The sequence below is a fragment of the Jatropha curcas genome, chromosome 9 (genome assembly GCF_041381405.1).
Source record: "Jatropha curcas cultivar XTBG-Jc1 chromosome 9, XTBG_Jcur_1.0, whole genome shotgun sequence".
NCBI lineage: Eukaryota > Viridiplantae > Streptophyta > Magnoliopsida > Malpighiales > Euphorbiaceae > Jatropha > Jatropha curcas.
In genome coordinates this window covers 8255664-8276792 of record NC_143159.1, presented here as the reverse complement: position 1 = coordinate 8276792, position 21129 = coordinate 8255664, and the positions used below count along the sequence as shown (strand labels likewise).

At 31.5% G+C, this 21129-nt stretch overlaps 2 protein-coding genes across 4 annotated transcripts; one reads left to right on the top strand and one right to left on the bottom strand.

Annotated features, from left to right (window-relative positions):
• Positions 1-5150: 5150 nt before the first annotated feature.
• On the top strand, positions 5151-9406 carry LOC105629140 (ABC transporter G family member 22). Of its 3 annotated transcripts, XM_089726482.1 has the most exons (11): positions 5151-5287; positions 5390-5644; positions 5757-5860; positions 5978-6186; positions 6519-6674; positions 7062-7245; positions 7369-7689; positions 7770-8061; positions 8385-8665; positions 8766-8873; positions 8964-9406. In XM_089726482.1, the coding sequence occupies exons 2-11, from the start codon at positions 5401-5403 to the stop codon at positions 9216-9218; spliced, it is 2154 nt and encodes a 717-aa protein (XP_089582608.1). In that variant the 5' UTR covers positions 5151-5287; positions 5390-5400; the 3' UTR covers positions 9219-9406. The 3 variants fall into 3 exon arrangements, with proteins under 3 accessions (XP_089582608.1, XP_089582607.1, XP_089582609.1); XM_089726481.1 differs by having other exon boundaries at positions 5222-5644; XM_089726483.1 differs by having other exon boundaries at positions 5224-5644; positions 7369-7677.
• A 2234-nt stretch (positions 9407-11640) lies between these two features.
• Positions 11641-12534, bottom strand: LOC105629141 (uncharacterized). The gene is made up of 2 exons (XM_089725696.1): positions 12350-12534; positions 11641-12051 (listed from the first exon to the last, which is right to left on the bottom strand). Exons 1-2 carry the CDS (start codon positions 12474-12476, stop codon positions 11813-11815), a joined length of 366 nt encoding a protein of 121 aa, XP_089581822.1. The 5' UTR covers positions 12477-12534; the 3' UTR covers positions 11641-11812.
• Positions 12535-21129: the final 8595 nt, after the last annotated feature.

The window sequence follows — 21129 nt, the reverse complement described above, 5'->3', positions numbered from 1 at the left end:
GCATTCAAGTTGGTATCAAGTTTCAAAAAAGCCGCTCAAGCCAATCGTTGACTAGTTTTTATTTCTAAACCCTCTTTTTGTTTATTATTCTTTAAGGGATTATTTACAAGTTTAACTGAGTTTTATTTAATTACTATGTCGAACTAAACTCTCATACTAGGGATTTGATATAACTTAATTTTGATTTCAATTTATAATATCAGATTTGTTTTTCTTTGTTCAAAGTATAATTTATTATTGAACTTAATGCTTCCAGGTAAAGTTTTTCTCTAGATTGATTTATTTCATTAATCACTTTCGGGAGAAGGGTTTTATATATAAAAAAGGTAATAAATTACGTGGAATAATAGCTTGATGCGGAAGTTATATTGACTTATGGGGGGTTTCATAAGTTAACGACATTAGATTATGAATTAATAAACAAACCATAAAACTTAATGATTTAATTCATGTTTGATTGCACTATTGGAAGATAGGTAATTAAACCGGGTTAAAATAGCTAACAATACATTGGAAGAGCTTGTTAGTGATTTTAGGGTTGTTTCTCCTACTTGAACAATTAAAACTGATTAACAAACTAATAAAATAAATTGGATAGAATTAAGTGAAATCAAAATCCCTAATAGTTTTTAATCCTTAGTTTTTTTTCATCGAATTGCCTTACTTGATTTCTTTTATTTCTCTTTTACTCATTTAGAATTTCGTTAAAATAATTCTCCTTATTGTCGTCTAAATAATAGTAAGTTAACAAAATTTTAGTACTTGGTATACAATTCTTGTGGGGTGATACTTTATTCATTTTTTATTACTTGTCGCGATTCCGTACACTTGTGAAAAAGCCTGTCATATTTGTTTGTAACCTTTGAATAAAAAAAAAAGGTTTGCAGGTTGTAAATTTGAATTCACGACTTTACAAATTATTCATTTACCTTAACCATTTGCTCTACTAAATTTGAATAACATTAAGTTTGTGTGTTTTATTTTAAACTCTGAATCTTCCGTTTGTGAAAAAAGACCAAGATCAAATAGGAATGAATCAATGGTTGGTTCACAGATTAATTGATCTGATCAGTCAGTTTGGTCTGATTTTAAAAGCATAATTATATTTATGTCAATTTTAGTCCATATTACTATAATTATAATAAAGTACGATTTACTTACATCCATATATAAACTTATATATATATATATATATATAAAACGTGTAAATTCAATAAAGTTAATTTGTACGGACGAATTAACTATAAATTTTAGTATAAATTTTTTAAATAATTGCAATTTTACTCTAAATTAACCTTTATATTCTGAATACCATTAATTTATACAATTGTGTCCAGGTTTATTTTTAAAATGTAATTTTATACTAAAAGTAAATATGAAATAACTTATCATCAGTTGCTATTGCACTTTAGAAGTAAAGTAAAGTTGGGATTTTTATTTAAAAAAATGTAAAAAAAAGGCCTTATTTATGTCAGGGTATTGATTTCTGTTTACTAAGAAACATAAGAAAATATTGTAAGTTTATGATAGTTTTTTCAAAATGATAATTAATTATTAGCCTCATTTGTTTTTTCACATTATTGCTCATTTTCTTCTTCTTCAATTTATTTTGTGACAATATTCAATGGTAGAAAATTTTGTAATAAAATAGATTTGCACTTTTTTTTTGGACTAGAAATGCTGATACAATGATATAAATAATTATAACTTGATTATAGTATCCTTTTAATTTTATGAAATTAATATGAAATCACTTCAATGCTAACTTTAGCATTGAATTGAAGACAAATATTGAAATTTCTTTTTTATTTTTAACAATAAGAGGTAATTACAAGTCAGTTTTGTACACCTATTAAATTCAACTCTCCAATCTATATATATATATATATATATATATATAAGCTCTCCGTTATATGGAAGTCAAGTGTAAACCTCTGAAATTGCCAAGTGTGAGGAGGATAATAATTATTTATCACGATCGTAAGAAGATGAATTGTTTTATATTTTCTAAAAGGTTTGATCAGTTATTACAAATTAAAAAACTAAAAATAGGAAAGTAGATTCCAACAATTAATCTGTCACGTAAGTTTTACAAATTTGATTCATGTGCAAGCACGTTTGTGACATCTCGACCCGGCAAAGCGATCCTAAGAGGGTGGGTAGAGCGAAGCTCGTAGCTAGCTTCTAGGATGACAAGCTAGCTAGGGTAGTGGAATGCGGGACACAGGAATGAATCGAATCATATATCGAAAAGGGGGAAACTAATCATTAGAGGCGCCTTTTGGTGGAATGGCTGGACAGTTGGAAGAACTTTAGGGTTAAGCGTGCTCGCTTAACATAAATCTCAGGATGGGTGATCTCTTGGGAAGTTTTTCATTTCACCTGCGGGACAAAACCGTGCCGGTCTTGCCATCTTGTATGGGCGATTTGGCTTGATCCAAAGCGGACAATTCCTCTGGTGATTAGAGTCGGGCGTGACAACGTTTGTCCAAGTTTTTTTTTTTTTTTTAATTTTCTAAAATCAAATTAATTTTCTTTCCTTGTATATCCAAAAAAAAATAAGTAACAAAAGTACGAAATTTACACATTTAGGACACATTGCATTAAATAAGTACAACACATTAATATTTTAAATAAATAAATAATCATTTATAACAAATCATAAACATAAAATAAAAAATAATTAATTTCTTATTTGAATCTAATTAGTTAAATTCTTAAAATTATTTCACTATTGAAAAATACATTAATAGTGTGTGTGCATTTTTTTATGCATGTCATATTAGGGGTGTCAAAATGGGTCATGACACGCGAACACGATTTGCTTAACACGCGAAATAAATGGATGAGGGTTGATGCTAAATAGGTTCGTGTTATAAATGAGTCACCCATTTATGACACGAATATAAACGTGTTGTGTCGCAGGTTGACACGCAGGTTAGGCGAGTGACTTATTTATTTAAGAGTAAAGAGATAATTTTAGTATTAGATATAAATCCTCCAATGAAAACCTATTTAAATTTTATTATTGTATTACTTTTTTATTTTAGCTATAAATATTAAAGAATTTATGCATTTTATGTATGAAAATTTATTTTTAAATACGATTGGAGTTAAATAGGTTAAAATTTAAAAATATTATAAGTATGTTAAGTGGATCGTACACAGGTCAACACGACCCACTTAACATGTTTATGACATTAAATGAGTCATACGGGTTGTATATGGGTCAAAACGATCCATTTTACCTGTTTATGATATTAGGCCAAATTGCGAAGTATAAGGAGTTAGCATAATTGTAAGAAGATAAGTTGTAATAACAACAATTGTAAGTAGATAAGTTGTTTTATATTTTCAGATAATGTCATATAGGAGGAAAAAAGAAAAGAAAACTAAACTAATATTAATAAGCTAAAACTATTATATTTGGAAATAAGAAAGGAATATAAAGTAAAAGAATTCCAATAATTTTCTCTTCAAATTAAAAGTAAAATAAAAAAACTATAAAAATAAATTTGTAGAGAAAATTAATTTTATTTTTCTTTTATCTCCAAAAAAAAAGTAACGTAAGTAAGACATTTTCACGCTTAGGGCACACTGCACTAAATAAGTATAACACATTAATATTTCAAATAAATAAACAATCATTTATAATAAATCATAAACATCAAGTAAAAAAATATTTAATTTTTTATTTCAATATAATTAGTTAAATTCTCAAAATTATTATAACTATTGAAAATTAAATTAATAGCGTGTCTGCATTTTTTATGCAGGTCCTAGAGGTATCAAAATGAGTCATGACACGCGAACGATTCGCTTAACATGCGAAATAAATGGGTTAAGGTTGAGGTTAAACGGCTTCGTGTCATAAACGAATCACACATTTATGACACAAATATAAACATATTGTATAACGGGTTGACACTTGGGTTAAGCGAGTAACTCATTTATTTAAGAGTAAAAATGTAATTTTGATGTTAGATATAATACTCCAAAAAAAATCTATTTAAATTTTATTATTGTATTACTTTTTATTTTATTTTATTATGAATCTTGAAGAATTTATGTATTTTATGAATGAAAATTTATTTTTAAATACGATTGGAGTTGAACAGATTAAAATTTAAAAATATTATAAGCATGTTAAGTGGGTCGTATATAGGTCAACACGACCCACTTAACCTGTTTATGATATTAAGCGGGTTACAAGAGTTATATATGGGTCAACACGGCCTCATTAACCTGCTTATGATATTAGGTGGGTTAAACGTGTCGTGTTCAATCACCTGCCTAATTTTCATGTCGCTCATGTCGATAAATTTACACAATTATTAAATTGATCGTATTCGTGTTGACCCTAAACGTGTCGCGTGTTAGGCGAATCCATGTTGAACTTGACACGTCAACCCATTTTGACACCTTTAGGTCATACCATGCATGATTTTTACTATTACATATTTTGGTAAAGGCTTTGCAAGATACTTAAGAAGATACATTTTAATATTGCAATTTTTTTATCATATCTCAATAAAATACAATTTTATAATGCATTTTACGATCATTTATTATTTTTGAATGATATTATAATATATTATTTCATCATTTAATATTACTCTGCGCATCGCGCGGGTTCTAACATTAGTTTAGTTTAGTGAAAAACAACCTATTAAAAAAAAAAAAAAAGGTTAGATCCCTGTTTGATACCAAAACATGACATTTTACAAAACGGCTCATTTCGTGCCCTAAACCTCATCGTGATTTACAATTAAAATCGATTTTTTCAATTGATTTTTGTTATTCCACGTTAATGTGGGATAAAAGAATTTAAACTATACATAGGATTTGGATAAACTTCCTCTCCTTGAACTAGGACTTTTAGATGAGTTAGGTACAGTCGATTTTATCAACATAGTACAAGAGCTTACCCTTAATATATTTGTACGGAAACTTCACCCTCCTTCCTTCCTTTGAACTAACATTTTAAGTAGTAAAGTTAATTTTAGCTATGACTCCATACTTTATAAGCCAATTTAAGTATTTATTTACTTATAAAGTTATAATCTTTTATTTAAAATATATTTGACGGACTTAAAAGCCAACTTAACACCATCTAAAATAGTTGTCTACATATGTTACTATTAGGGCTACATCATATGCGGTAAAAGTTGGGGGCATATTATATATAAGTTAGCAGCTAGCTTGAAGCCTGCCATCTTAATATATAATACTTCATATCTCTGCTGTGCACTTACACTGCCTCACTGTTTTCAATTCCATTTTTCAAGTAATTACAACATTTTCTTCCTTCTGCCAGTTACAGATTTATATCAGTCTTCTTGCAGAATATTAATATAAACCAAATCTCTTTCTTTTTCTCTTGAGTCAGTCTTGGCACTAATGGAGGAAGTGAACAAAGAACTAGGATATGGTTGCAAATCCTCAAGTACAGTAAATCCAGAAGATAATAACAATGGCGAAAGTGGAAAAACTGAACAAAAGATGCAGAACTTGGAGATGGAGACTGATAATTCTCCAAAAGGAAACCTTATGTGCAAAACAAAGTCATTTAGTGCAAGTTTCTTGATCAATATAGATGATCTTGTTGATAATGTTTCTACTACTGGAAGCTTTGACAAGACAGGTTTAATTATTTTCCTTCTTAATTATTAATGACTAAAGGGAATTCTTCTCTTGCAATTTGCATTTATGATGTTAATAACATTAATATATTTTCTTGTCACCCTTTAATGCAGGAAATGCTGCAATGGGTCAAAGTCCTTCAGATCATCAGGAGGACCCAGATTCTTGCAAGTTGAAGAAAATGCAGGTTGAACCTACATTACCTATAGCTCTCAAGGTAATTTGATTAATAATAACGGTTTAAACGCAGTTAAGCTATTAGCCACAGTGACTATAATTTTAAATAAAAATGATAAAATCGCTATCTACATATGTATTTTTCAACTTTCTGCAGTTTCAAGAAGTGAAATACAAGGTGTATTCAGATAAGTATGTACTTCATGGAATTAGTGGTTCAGCCCACCCAGGTGAGGTTCTAGCTCTTATGGGACCATCAGGAGGTGGCAAAACGAGTCTGCTCAATCTTCTTAGTGGAAGGGTCAAATTCACCAGTGGTTCTATAGCTTATAATGGTAGACCATATACCAAATCCCTTAAGCGGAGGTATTTTATGTTTCTGTACATCAGAATTTCTTTCTGGGAATCAGATTTTCAAGATTTAAAACCCTGACTTATTACCAATGGAGGTGGGGCACTCGACTATTGAGCTATTATTCTAACAGTAGGCAGTCGCGGGCCTGGGGCCATGACATAAATTAAATGTCAAATTAAGAAAAAAATTATCGTAGAGTGTTCCCAGCCCATTGAACCTGGTTGATGAGAAAGGAAGTTTCCATCATTACTAGACTAGGTTAATTTATGATCAGTTAATATGTATTATAATGGCAAAAATGGGATAATTAATGGGTGACTAATTGTTTGATTTTGTGAAACAGGATTGGCTTTGTGACACAAGATGATGTTCTGTTTCCCCACCTTACAGTTAAAGAAACTCTCACTTATGCTGCTTTGCTTCGTCTTCCTAATATCTTAACTAGAGAACAGAAAAAAGAAAGAGCAATGAAAGTTATAACTGAACTAGGCCTTGAAAGGTGATTATTTTCTCTCATTTTTTTCTGGATCCTTAAAAATTCTTTCTCAGTCACTTTCAGATATTCTGTAATCTGAACCCCTTGCCCACTTGGTAATTAAAAGATGGTGCAACTAGCTTAAAATTGACTGCCTTCAAAGGTGGATAATGAACATTGAAAGATAATTACAGCGAAGTAATTTAGCCTGCTGTATAGATACAGTTAAATTTTTTGTACTATTGCAGAAAGCCATGAGTATTAAGCTCTGCATATTTCCTGTTCAATAGGTCAATAAACTCAACTTTTGCTTTGCTAATTTTGGCAATGTTAACAAAAATTATGATTATTGTTGTTGACGATCGGTTCTGTTTGAAAACATTAATTAACAGTAATTTGTATCGTTCCTAGGAGCCAAAATTCAGTAATTGGTGGCAAGTTTGTGAGAGGAATATCTGGAGGTGAGAGAAAAAGGGTCTGCATTGGTCATGAAATTCTCCTGAACCCATCACTTCTTTTCCTGGATGAACCTACATCAGGTCTAGACTCAACAACCGCGCTTCGAATTGTTCAGATTCTGCAGAACATGGCCAAGGTAGTAAAAAACTTCTTTTTATTTTGTGCATAGAAAATTCTTGCCTAATGTCAATTGTACAAAATCTTGGAGGCAATTACAAATAAGATTAATTACTTAATGTACTTGTGTTTTTTGTTCTAGACTGGCAAAACAATTGTGACTACAATACATCAACCTTCCAGTAGGCTCTTTGGTAAGTTCGACAGGCTCATTCTATTGGGAAAAGGAAGTTCCTTGTACTTTGGAAAAGCATCAGAAGCAATGTCGTATTTCTCTTCAATTGGTTGCCATCCAGTAATAGCCATGAACCCAGCAGAATTTCTGATTGACCTGGCAAATGGAAACATAAATGATAAACCATTTCCTTCAGAGTTGGAAGAAAAATTCCTACTCGAAAGTGGATCATTAGAGAGAAAAAAGGAAGGACGTTCCTATACTGATATCCATGAGGTCAATGAGTATGCAAGTATTTTTCCTTAGCAATTGATGAATATGTACTATGATCTGAATAGTAATCTCACTTGAGAATTTCTTTCTTGCAGTATCTTCTAAAGGCTTATGAAAAGAATGTTGAATCATCAATTAAGAAAACAAAATCTGTACAGGCTATTACAATAGACCGTGAGATGGAGTTTCCTGGAAAGATGAATCCAAGGGAATGGGAAGCAACTTGGGGGGAGCAATTTTCAGTTCTTGTTAGCAGGAGCTTTAAAGAGAGACGCCATCAGTACTTCAGTTTTATGCGCATAACGCAAGTTGTAGCCACTGCAATAATCATAGGCTTGCTTTGGTGGCATTCTGGTTCGTCCCTTCAGCAGGCTGAAGATCAGGCAAGTAGTACATAAACACACTGTAATATAGTCAAATATATTTTTAGTACAAATTTCGAGCTGAAACAGTAGTTAATTACATTTCATTACATTTGATAATACCAAACATAGCCTATTCATAGTAACAAGGTGTCGGCTGGAGTGCTAAATGATTTCAAACCCGGTAAGGCTGTGAACACAAGTTGGATCTCCAGGAAGAAGCGCACTTTTCTGGGAGGACCAAAACCTTAACATAGCCTATTTAATATTTTGCTATTTGAAACATCAATATACTTCTTATGCTTTTCTTTTTCTTTTTTCGGTGTTATCAATGGATTAAGCAGGCAGGGCTGTTATTCTTTATTTCAGTATTTTGGGGGTTCTTTCCTCTATTTACTGCAATATTCACGTTCCCACAAGAAAAAGTTATGCTAGCTAAAGAAAGAGCAGTTGGAATGTACAGACTCAGCGCATACTTCGCTGCAAGAAACATTAGCGATCTTCCTTTGGATCTAATACTGCCAACAATATTCCTTGTCACAGTATATTTCATGGTTGGTTTAAAATTAAGCTTTGCTGCGTTTTCTTTGACAATGCTTACCGTTTTTCTAAGCATTGTAGCTGCTCAGGTACTACTGGAATTAGCCTTCTGTAAATGGAAAATTCATGTCTTCATTTTCTAGATTAGTGTATATATACATACACCAATTCATAATTTTTCACTTTCAGGGTCTTGGACTCACTATAGGTGCAGCATTTATGGATATAAAGAAAGCAACAACACTAGCTTCAATCACTATTATGACTTTTATGTTATCTGGCGGATTCTTTCTTCAGGTAAGAGAATTACTTGGTGAAAGATATATGGCTATGCTCTTATTTATCAGATTATGATTTGTATATATATATAATTATTGAAAAATGCAGGAAGTTCCATCCTTTATGTCATGGGTACGCTACATTTCTTTCAACTATCACACTTACAGGTTACTGTTGAGGATACAGTATCCTTGTTCATCAGATTCAGATTCTGAACCAAGTTACTGTCAATCTCCTTTTATCACCAACTTAAGACTAGATCGCGGTGCAAAAGAAGTGGTGGCGATGATGGTGATGATAGTTGCATATCGCTTGCTAGCATACGTATTTCTAAGGAAAATGAAATTAAGCAAAATGGCTTAGATACAGTTGTTTATGTAATTTAACAGTGTTTTTGGGATTTTCTACGAGTATTCCCAGAGTGTTTAGGGGTTCATAGCTGCGCGTCTCATAATTTAATAGTGTTTCTAAAATATATTTGCTTATCCTTGATTTGGTGTCAACTTTCAAAGTTAATTATCTTGAATTGAAGTCCTAAAATGTTGGAACTTCCTTTGCCTTTGTTACCTGATATAAATAATTAGGGAAATACTTACTTATAATTGGTATATGAGTCTATCTGTATAATAAACTAATTACAAATAATATTTTATTTAAACGAGGATATTTCTAACTATACGCTGGAAAAAAAAATATAAAACAGTAAATTTTTAAAATACCTTAGCAAGAAATTTCCCTGACATAAATAATTAGGCATGCAAATTCCTTGTACCTTCTAATGTGTGAATATGAAATAGAATTTATTAATTGAACCTATTTAAATAAAATTACTAGTTTTGGCCTCAAACATTTATTTATTAACAGTGAGTCCCTTTAACTTTTATTTTTATCAAAATTAAACTCTTTTTTAAATAAAAGCAAATGGAAATCGAAGTCACTAACACATTGTCTTCCTTTTCCCAACTGAACAAGACCCGATTTAATAGAGTACTGGCTAAACATTTCATGATCTCAATTAAATAAAGGTTTAGTTTTAATAAAAATAAAACTTGAAGGGTTTAATATCAACAATGGAAAATTAAAGGGCTTAATGAATAAAACTTGACAAATTTGGGGGTTTAAAAATACATTTTGTCTAAAATCATACACCTTTGGTCTCATAATTTTTGTCGTACTTTTCTTTTTCATTAGTCCCAAATTGTTATATTTTTTCATATTTTAGAAGTGAATATTATTTGAAGTTTACTATTTTACCCTTATTTAATATGTTTTTTTATCAACAAATATAATAGTCAAACTACTATATTGTCATTAATTAAATCTTGATATAAACAAAATTGACGTATCAACCTTTTAATCTTCCAATAAAGCTCTATTTAATGGAATATTTGATTAATTTCAAAAACAACTTAATATGAATTATTTAATTTTTATGGATACTATCATAAGGCTATCTTAGAAAAAAAATGAAATAAAAATTATATTTTAACTATATTAACTAAATGTTGTTAATTCATATGTAAGTCAAACCTGAATACAAATTATAGAATGGAGGGAACATTTCTTAACGGCTCTAATCTTTGATTATGTCATGTATAACCTTAATGATTGGTACTATCATGAAATTTTTAGGACACATTTGATTGCATGTGGCCTATTTGCCAAGAAGTACACTTACAAGGAAATTCTAGAAGTAAATTTGAATGCATTTGATACGCAAAACAACTTGTTGATAAATAAATTGCTCTCACATTATAAAAGACAATAATATTCGTAACATAAATTTAAGTGTATTTAGATAATAGGACAATTAGTAAATTCATTATACTTAATTAAGAAGGTGCGAATTTTTAGTCATGTGTGATAAACTTATTTTATTTGCATAAAAAAATTTGAATAATCTATTTTCCGAAAATTGTAATTGATAATGTAAATAAAGTACATTCATTTTATGGACACCTAAAAAGTTACGTTTTCCTAAAATAGTTATTCTCAATTAAATATCACCTGCCTCAAAATAATAACAATTAATTTAATTTGTTACAATCACGGTTATTCACTGTTACGATGTGTGTATAAATATAGCGAGCTGATTTTCACCAAGCATGCTCAAGCAAACTCACTAGATTTCAGAATCGGTATTGTTAAATTTTTCTTTTTCTCATATTATTCCATATTTATGTTTTAAAAACTCGAAATTGCACTAATTATATTTCTTGTCAATAAATATTTTTATTTCATATCATTGAATACTTAATTTAAGAAAAATAATTTAGATATTCATAAATTAATATTTTATTTAAAAAGTAGTTGTAACCAATTTATATATGTGAAAACTTTCACGAAATGATATTTTTATAATCTCTTATGGAACCTTATTTTAATAAACTTTCTCTCACTCCATCCAAACAAAACCTAAGGATGATTAGCACAAGTCTTATTACGTATCTATTGACTTGGAAATGTTGAACAATGCCAATCAGTCTATATATATATATATTTGAATAATTAAGTATGTTGATGACAGTCAATCTAATCTATTCTGTAAAAAATTGTATGTTTTTTTTATTTTTTTTATTTAAGGCAATTGTATGGTTAAACTCCTTGTTTTCTTGATTTGTTTTTGGAATTGCTCACAAGTCCTTTTCCTTTTTCCTTTTTCCTTTTTTAATTTCCACGGCAACAGAAGTATCAAACTCCATTCACACGTATAGTTTAGCCGTATAATTTGACATTATAGCGTACGTAAAGAGGAAAATCTTAAGAAAAAAAACTTAAAAAGACATTTAAAAGAGAAATAATAATTTATTAGAAATAAAGAATGACTCTATCTAGCACCAAAATGGATACAGATAAACGACATTCTAAAACTTGGGGTAATAATCTTTTATTCAGTACCAATCTGTTTATTCACACATACATATTTATATATATGATCGTAAGTTTACTTAATTATATCATCCTCTTCCATTAGGTTTTTTATTGTATCCTCCACGTCCATCAGGTTTTTCATTATATCCACTTCGACCAGTCGGATTTTCATTGTTAGGTTTTTTATTGTATCCTCCGCGTCCATCAGGTTTTTCATTATATCCACTTCGACCAGTCGGATTTTCATTGTATGCTCCTCGTCCATCAGGGTATTCATTATATCCACTTCTACCGGTTGTAGTTTCAGCTAACAGAGTTCTTCGTCCTAACAATTAAAAAATGAAATTAATCCAATAATTAGTAATCATCACTTTTATTTTTTTTTTTTTTCTTTATAAAACCATAAGTATGATTGTCACTTGTAATCTACAAGGCTTTTAAAATAGTAATAATAAAGAAATTGAAATAATATTGCATTGAAATGGAATAACAAACTTGAAAAAAAAAATCAAGAAAGAATTAAATAGCTTGACACTTTACAACTATATATATATCATGCAAATTAGAAATATTTTTAAAAATAAATAAATAAATAAATGCTTGGTAAGTCTAAGTGAACAAACCAAGATTAAGTTGTAATCCATCATTGAGCATAGCATTTGCCACTTGAGAAGACAAAAGCAAAATAGTGGCAACAAAAAAAGCCATAGCCATGGCTTTTTTGGCCTGGGAAAAGGCTGTTTTTGCCATCTAAACTTTAAAGAAAGTAGTGATTATATATTATAGATTGCAGGAAATAAAAATTATGTGATAGCTATAAGTATATAACTTGTGCTTTTATAGTAAATCTGGACCCCTTTTTCTTATGACTTTGGTTAAGAGAAGATAAGATAGTAATCCTAATCCTATCGGTTAAGATAAGATAGTAAATCTGGACCTCTTTTTCTTATGACTTTGGTTAAGATAAGATAAGATATGATAAAGTATTATACTAATCATAAGCCGGTCAATTTCATCCTCCTTATTTGTTAATAGTAATTTATAATAACTTAATTAGTTAAATTAGTCCTTAAACTTTTTAATTGTGAAATACATGCTTAATATTCTTCAGTCTAAATAATTAACTTCTGATTTTTAATTTTTTAGCTAATTAAATCTAAATCTATCGGTTATGAAAATATCTAAATCTATTGCACGACTCAAATTGAAAAGCAGATACCTTGAAGTTTAAGGTAACAAAATATGAATAAAAAAGCAATAAAACATTTACATAAAATTATAATAGCTGGATCTTAATTTCATTTTTGAGTTTCTAAGATTTTTAATTTATGGACAGTTGCTTTTAATTTAATCGGATCATATATTTTTTCTTTTTTCTTTTGAAGTATTGGGATAGGAAATTCAAACCTCGATCTATTTTCAGATTATATATGCACTTAGCATCAGGCTAGGTCTTGATGTGCTATATTTTTTCTTTTTTATTTTCTTTAGATAATGGATTGTTTAAATGAAAAAAAAAATGAATATACAGTGGATATGCGAGTTATGAGATGCATTTGAACTCAATAAGCCCAAAATTAGACCAAAAAGAATGTATCAAATCTGATTGTCAATTGAGAAAATACAATATCAATTTGATATACATGTTGTGGCGGTGCCCACTCAAGTGGGATCCACACACATTTTAATAAAGAAAAGTCAGCAAAGGAGGAGAAAATAAAGAAGTCAGGCGGCCGTGAAACGTGCAAATTGGAAGTGGTAGCCAATTTGCATTGGTATTGTACAGCTCGTTCAATACGCGTTGCCTCAACACAAAACACACGGTAGAAAAAAAAAATGTAGAGAGAGTGATCTAGTTTTAGGAAGGGTTTTCTAAAACTAGGGGAGAGAAAAATAATGAGTAAATTATTATGGGGTGTTTTTGAAAAACACTTTAAGTGCTACTATTTTTGTGTTACTCTCTTTGTAAGCCTACTATTTTTAATAGTGAAAGAATGATTCGGAGTTTGTCCCGTGGACGTAGCCCTAACAGTTAAGGGTGAACCACATAAATTTCTACGTGTCACAATTTTGATTATTCTGCTGCGTTAATTTTCTCTTAATTGGTTATGAGAGCCCAACAAGTGGTATCAGAGTTGAGGCCTAACAAGTGGTATCAGAGCCAATGGCTCAACAACTGGTATCAGAGCCTAAGGCCCAACAACTGGTATTAGAGTCAAAGGTTTCGACACGTCTAGCCGGTCAGATAGCGGTACCGGATCCGTGGATATATTTTGAAAACAAATAAACCACGACAAAGAGAAAATTACGATGAGTCCATTGGTGCTTTCCGGTCAGAAAGACGTTTCAGAATCGAATTAGTGATGAATAGTAAAATAATAACTCAAAGTTGATTGTGAACAGTACTATTGGCGTCAATGTTGCTGAGTCCGTTTCAAGTAAGCCCAGTACTATTCACATATAGTACTTTTCCCGTGTACAGTTACTATTCACGCATACAGTTACTATTCGCGTATACTGTTACTATTGTTCATGTATACGGTTTATGTTGGTGATGATTTTCTATGCAAGTCAAAATGGACAAGCAAAATTATCAGTCTAAATGGTGCAAATTACCATATATGGAGAAATAAAATGTGAGATCTCCTTATAGTAATCAAAATGCATTTGCCAGTGTTTAGTTTAACTAAACCGGAAGACAAGACTGATGAGGAATAGGCTTTTGAGCAGGCGTCCAAATCTCGATTGGCAGATTTGATGATGAAGGTTTTTGTAGCACCTTCAGAAATGGTCAATGGAAGCTCACAAAATGTTCATTTGTGGTAGCCAAAGACCCAAAGTGGTACGTGATGCATGCGAAACTCTCCAAGACTTTTTGAATGTAGCGAAGAATGATAGTACAGTTGAATTGTGGCATAAACGACTAGACCACATGAGTGAGAAAACTCTGGCAAGAAAGAACGTAGTACCTGGATTGGATAAAGTTCACCTAGACAAGTGTCCTGATTGTATGACAGAAAAGCAAAATAGAGTAGCTTTCAAGATTACCCCTCCTTCTAGAAAGAAGAATGTCAAATTTGATTCATTCAGATTTGTGTGGACCATTGACGATGTCATATGGTGGAAATCGATATTTTGTGACATTTATCGATGACCATTCTAGGAAGACCTAGGTATACACATTGAAGTCTTCTACCTAGTTGAGAGACAGATAGGTAAGAAGCTGAAGTGTATCAGGACAGATAATGGTGGAGAATACACTGGGCCATTTGATGCTTTCTGTAAAGAGCATGGCATTCGACATCAAATGACACCTCCCAAGACACCGCAACTGAACAGTTTGGCTAAGAGGATGAACAGAACTTTGATGGAGAGAGTCAGATGTTTACTCTCACATGCAAAGTTGTCTAAAAGATTTTGGGATGAAGCTTTACTCACAGCAGTTTATCGTTCACCCTGTTTCCCTCTACAACATGATACTGCAGAGAGATTATGGTTAGGAAAGGATGTTTCCTATAATCATTTACGGGTGTTTGATTACAAAGCCTTCGTGCATATCTCGAAGGATGAACTGTCTAAGCTTGATGTCAAAACTAGACAGTGTGTATTCATTGGCTATGGCCAAGACCAATTTGGCTATAAGTTTTATGACCTAATCCAGAAGATTATCATAAGAAGTCATGATGTTGTATTTGTTGAAGATCAGACTATTGAAGATATTGAAGCAGAGTGCCAATAGATCTGATGAAGACTCAACAGACATAAAGAGAGTCCCTCCAATCGAGCGCAGACAAATTGGAGATGAAGAAAACATTCCACAAGAACAAGTGCCAGAGTTAGAAAATCTAGAAGTTCCTAATGAAAATGAATCAGATGAAGATTATGGTGTTCATGTTCAACCACCAGCATCGGAAGGTTCTCAAACATTAAGAAGATCTAGTAGAGTCTGATAACCATCTACTAGATATCCAGTCAATGAGTATGTACGGATGACTAACGAGGGAGAACCTAAAAGCTTTGAAGAAGCTATGGAAAATGAACACAAGAGGAACTAGATTGAAGCCATGCAAGATGAAATGAAGTCCTTGCATGAGAATAAAACATTTGAGCTGGTGAAGTTGCCCAGAGGCAAAAAAGCTTTGAAGAACAAGTGGGTGTTCAGGATCAAGTAAGAAGAACACAACTCCCAAACACGATTCAAAGATAGACTGGTTGTGAAAGGATTCAATCAAAGAAACGGTATTGAATTTTGATCTTTTCACCAGTTGTGAAAATGACATCCATTCGAACAGTGTTCGGAACGGCCGCCAGTTTTTTGAACTGGAAATCGAGCAAATGGATAGAAAGACTACCTTCCTACATAGAGATTTGGAAGAAGAAATATACATGGAGCAGCTAGAGGGTTTCGTAGAAAAAGAAGATTGTGTTTGCAAACTGAAGAAGAGCCTGTACGGCTTGAAGCAGGCACTGAGACAGTGGTACAAGAAGTTTGAGTCTATTATGGGGGAGCAAGGCTACAGAAAGACTACTTCAGATCACTGTGTTTCTATGAAGAAATTCTCTAATGATGACTATATTGTTTTTGCTCTATGTGGTTGATATGTTGATTGTTGGTCAGAATTCTAGCTTGAAAAAACAACTAAGTAAGTCTTTTGCTATGAAAGACTTAGGACCAGCTAAGCAGATTCTTTGGCATGAAGATTACAAGAAATTGAACAGCCAAGAAATTATGGTTGTCACAAGAGAAGTACATTGAGAGAGTACCTCAAAGGTTTAGAATGAAAAACGCTAAAGCGATTAGTTGTCCTCTTACTAATCACTTTAAATTGAGTTCTAAACAGTGCCCTTCTACGAATGGAGAGAAGGAGGAAATGGAAGAGATTTCATACGCTTCAGTAGTTGGAAGCTTGATGAATGCCATGGTTTGTACACGGCCAGATATTGCTCACTCAGTTGGAGTAGTAAGTTAGTTTCTTTCAAATCCTGGAAAGGAACATTGGACTGCAGTGAAATGGATTTTTAGGATACCCAATCACATTTGCAGGGGGAGTCGTGTCGTGGCAGTCAAGATTACTGAAGCGGGCAAGGAGTTGCTGTGGATGAAGAAATTCTTGAATGAACTCGGAATTCATCAAGAACGATATCAGATATTTTGTGACAGTCAAAGCTCAATTCACCTTGGAAAGAATTCCTCCTTCCATTCAAGATCAAAACACATTGATAATAGGGATGTGTTGGAGATGAAGTTGTTACAGCTTGAGAAGATCCATACAGAAGAAAATGGATCAGTCATGTTGACGAAGATTCTTTCAAAGGAGAAGTTCGAATACTGTCGATTAGGTGCAGGGACGATGAATGCTAATGTCCCCACTTGAGTGTGCAGGGGGAGATTTATTGTGTCGGTGCCCACTCAAGTGGGACCCACTTACATTTTAATAAAGAAAAGTCAGCAAAGGGAGGAGGAAATAAAGAAGTCAAGCGGCAGCCGTGAAATGTGCAAATTGGAAGTGGTAGCCAATTTGCTTGGTATTGTACAGCTTGTTCAATACGTGTTTCCTTTTCCTATAAATAGGAGAATTTTGCCTCAACACAAAACACACAGCAGAAAGAAAAAAATATATATATAGAGAGAGTGATCTAGTTTTAGGAAGAGTTTCCTAAAACTACGGGAGAAAAAAATAGTGAGAAAATTATTATGGGGTATTTTTTGGGAAACACTTTGAGTGCCACTATTTTTCTATTACTCTCTTTATGTACCTACTATTTTTAATAGTAGAAAAATTATTCGGAGTTTGTCCCATGGACGTAGCCCTAAATAGTTAAGGGTGAACCACGTAAATTTTTGTATGTCGCAATTTTAATTATTTCGCTGTATTAATTTTCTCTTAATTGGTTGTGAGAGCCCAACAAGTGATATTAGAGCTGAAGCCTAACAATTGGTATCAGAGCTGATGTCCAACAATATATAGCTTATGACATAGATTATCCATACATATATCTTGCCTAAAATTTTTTATTTTTTTAGTTTGTCGGGGACCACGGTCCCCTTGGGCCCTTATGGATAGGGGTGGCCATATTACGGTTCTGGGAATCGGAACCGGTGGTTCGGAACTAGTCCAAACCGGAATCGAAACAGTGGGAACCGGAACCGGTACGAACCGGAATTGAAACCGGAGATTTTCGGTTTGGTTCTGATTTCAGTTTTATTGGAACCGCAAACCGGCGGTTCCACAAACTGGTCGAAACCAGATGGAACCGCCGGTTCTCCGGCCGGTTAGAACCGACGGTTCTAACCGTTAGAAACTATCAGATTTAATTTTTTTTATTTTGTTGTGAAATCTCTTAATTACCCCTCCCAACAACCATAAACGGCTACATAATAGCTAGTTTCAAGGGTATTTTTGGAAAAAATAATTTTTTGGATTTATTATAAATACCTCATTTCATTCCATTTACAAATTACTCACAAAAAAATCTCTACTCTCTCTACACTATACTAGACTCTATTCTATATTATTCTTCTCTACTCGACAATCTCTCTTATTATTCTCTCTAATTTTTTTTATTCAATTTTCCAAATTATATCTTATTATCATATAATGGCAAGTGGAGGAAACTCAAATTCGGGTAAGGGCAAGGGAAAGATTGGAGAAACACAATATTCATCTATCCCTACCAACAACATCTTTGATTTCACTCCCAAACATTTTAATTTCGAGGGATATCCAAATGAAAATTTGGAAATTCCAACTCAAGAATCTGAATTTAAAAATGAGCAATTAGAAGAAGAGGAAGAGCAAGAGCAAGAGCAACGTGCACAAATTGTTGAAAAACAAGACAAAGTTCCGATATATTCGCCATTCATTTCACTAAAAAATTCAAAGGTGAGAAAATGTTCGATTGAATTTGCAATTATTGTAGAAAATCTTATAAATTTAAACAATCAGGCAGCTATGGATCATTTTGGAAGCATTTGGAGACAAAACATCCAACAAAAATAGGAGTTGATCGGTCACAAATACAAATTTCCGGGTACGCATTTTCTAACCTTTCTTTATTTCAATATTCAGAAAAAATATAAAAAGAAGAATTAGCAAAAATGATTTCTATGGAACATTTATCTTTTAGTTTTGGTGAAAAAGTATGTCTTAATAAATATTGTCAAAAAGCTTTAAATCCTTCTGCTAAAAGAGTGCCAAGAAATACTGTAAAACGAACTATTATTTCTTTATATAATAAAGGAAAAAAAGAGTTAGAGCTTTTATTTTCTCAAATGAAAATTCATGTTTCAATTTGTTGTGATATTTGGAGTGATCATTGGCAAATGCATTCTTATATGGGCATTACATGTCATTAGATTGATGATGATTGGAAAATTCAAAAAAGAATTATTGCATTTCGTGCTTTTGATGATAAACATACTACAAATAATATTTATAGAATAATTGTTTCAATTTTAGATGCATACAAGTTGACAAAAAAAAAATTTTCAATTTCATTTGATAATGCTTCTGCTAATACTAAATCAATTATTGAACTTAAAAATATTTGTGAACCAAATATTGGTGGAAAATTTTTTCATATAAGATGTGCATGCCATGTTTTAAATTTATATGTACAAGATGGTTTAAAAATTCTTGAATCTTTTATTTCTCCAATTAAAAAAGCTATTTCAGATTTATGGGGACATCCCCAAGTGATGAAAAGTTGGGCTAAATTTTGTAAGGAAAATAATAAAAGACCAAAATATTTTCCAAAGGATGTCCCAACTCGTTGGAATTCAACATATGAATTATTAAACGAGTCTTTTTCTTATAAAGAATTATTATGCTTTTTTGTTACTAATAATATTGAAGATATTAATTTATATCCACAAAATTGGGATATTTGTGCAAAAATTTTAGATATTTCAAATATTTTTAATCATGCTACCTATAAATTTAGTGGGGTTTATTATCCCACATTTCATTTATTTTTACCTTTGTGTATTAGTATTGTTAGTGCACTCCAAGAATTTGAAAATGATTGTATATTAAAATATTATATTTTTTCAATGAAAAAAAATGGTTATCTTATTTTAAAAATATACTACCCATTTATCTTGTTGCTATTGTATTTGATCCTAAATATAAAATTGATGTTTTATGTGAATATTTGACTATTTATTATGAAGTATTAAATCTTGATATAGAAAATAATGTTAATATAAATGTAGTATTGCATGAAGTTAAACAAAATATTATGCAATTATATAGTGAATTTGTTCAATTTTCTAGTTCATCTACTTCTAATTCTTCTCAATCTAATATTCAACAATTTCCTAGTTCATCTACTTCTAATTCTTCTCAATCTAATATTCAACAATTTCCAACACAAAGGGTAAGTGGTGTTGGTGTTGCTGAACAGGTTTTACTACAAAAACAAAAAAGACCAAGGGAATCCAGTTCTTTTTCTGAATTTGATAATTATCTAACTACTTCTTTTGAGTTTGGTGATGATTATGCAGATACTAATTTTCCAATTTTAGATTGGTGGAGTCGTCACGCCAATACTTTTCCAATACTTTCTTTAATTGCAAAACAAGTTTTAGCAGCTCCGATCTCCACTGTTGCGGTTGAACAAGCTTTTAGTCAAAGAGGAATCATACTTGATGAAACACGATCCCGTATGACACCCGATTCATTAGAAGCACAATCATGTGTGGATGATTGGAGCAAGGCCGAACTAAAAGCATAAGAAAATCTAAAAGAAAATAAAGATTTATATAATTTATATGATGGGTCCTCAACGGGAACATCAACCGGTAGTGCAAATAGCGAATAAGGTAAAAGGGATGAAATTGGTATAAGGTAAGTAAGAATTATGTGGGCTTTGATTCCTCTAAACCCCAAGAGGATACGCAGACAACTTAATTTTTTTTTTTTTTTAAATTAAGTTCAAGCCCTTTTTTTTAAAAAAAAAATTATGTTCAAACTTGTTTAAACAAAAAATAAATTCAATTGAAGACTTTTTTTTTAAAAAAATAAATAAGTTCAAGTCTTTAAAAAAATAAATTTAATTGAAGCATTTTTTTTAATTTTTTAGGTGTATTTTTTTTAGAAATAACTTTCACAAATTTTTTAAATTTTGAAAACCGGTGTTCAAAATTTAAAATTTAAAATTATGCGATTTGCCGGAAAACTGATCGGAACCGTCGGTTTTGAAACCGTCGATGAACCGAAACCGGAATCAGAATTAGAAATTTTCGGTTCGGTTCCGGTTCCGAAACCGTGGCCACCCTTACTTATGGAGCTCCACCCCTGATAATTCGGATGCTGCTTATTCCCATGATGTTGTTAGCTAGCCTTTGATTTCATTCTTATTTTATAAAAAGAAATTTTCAAATTTAGCAATTAACTTTTTA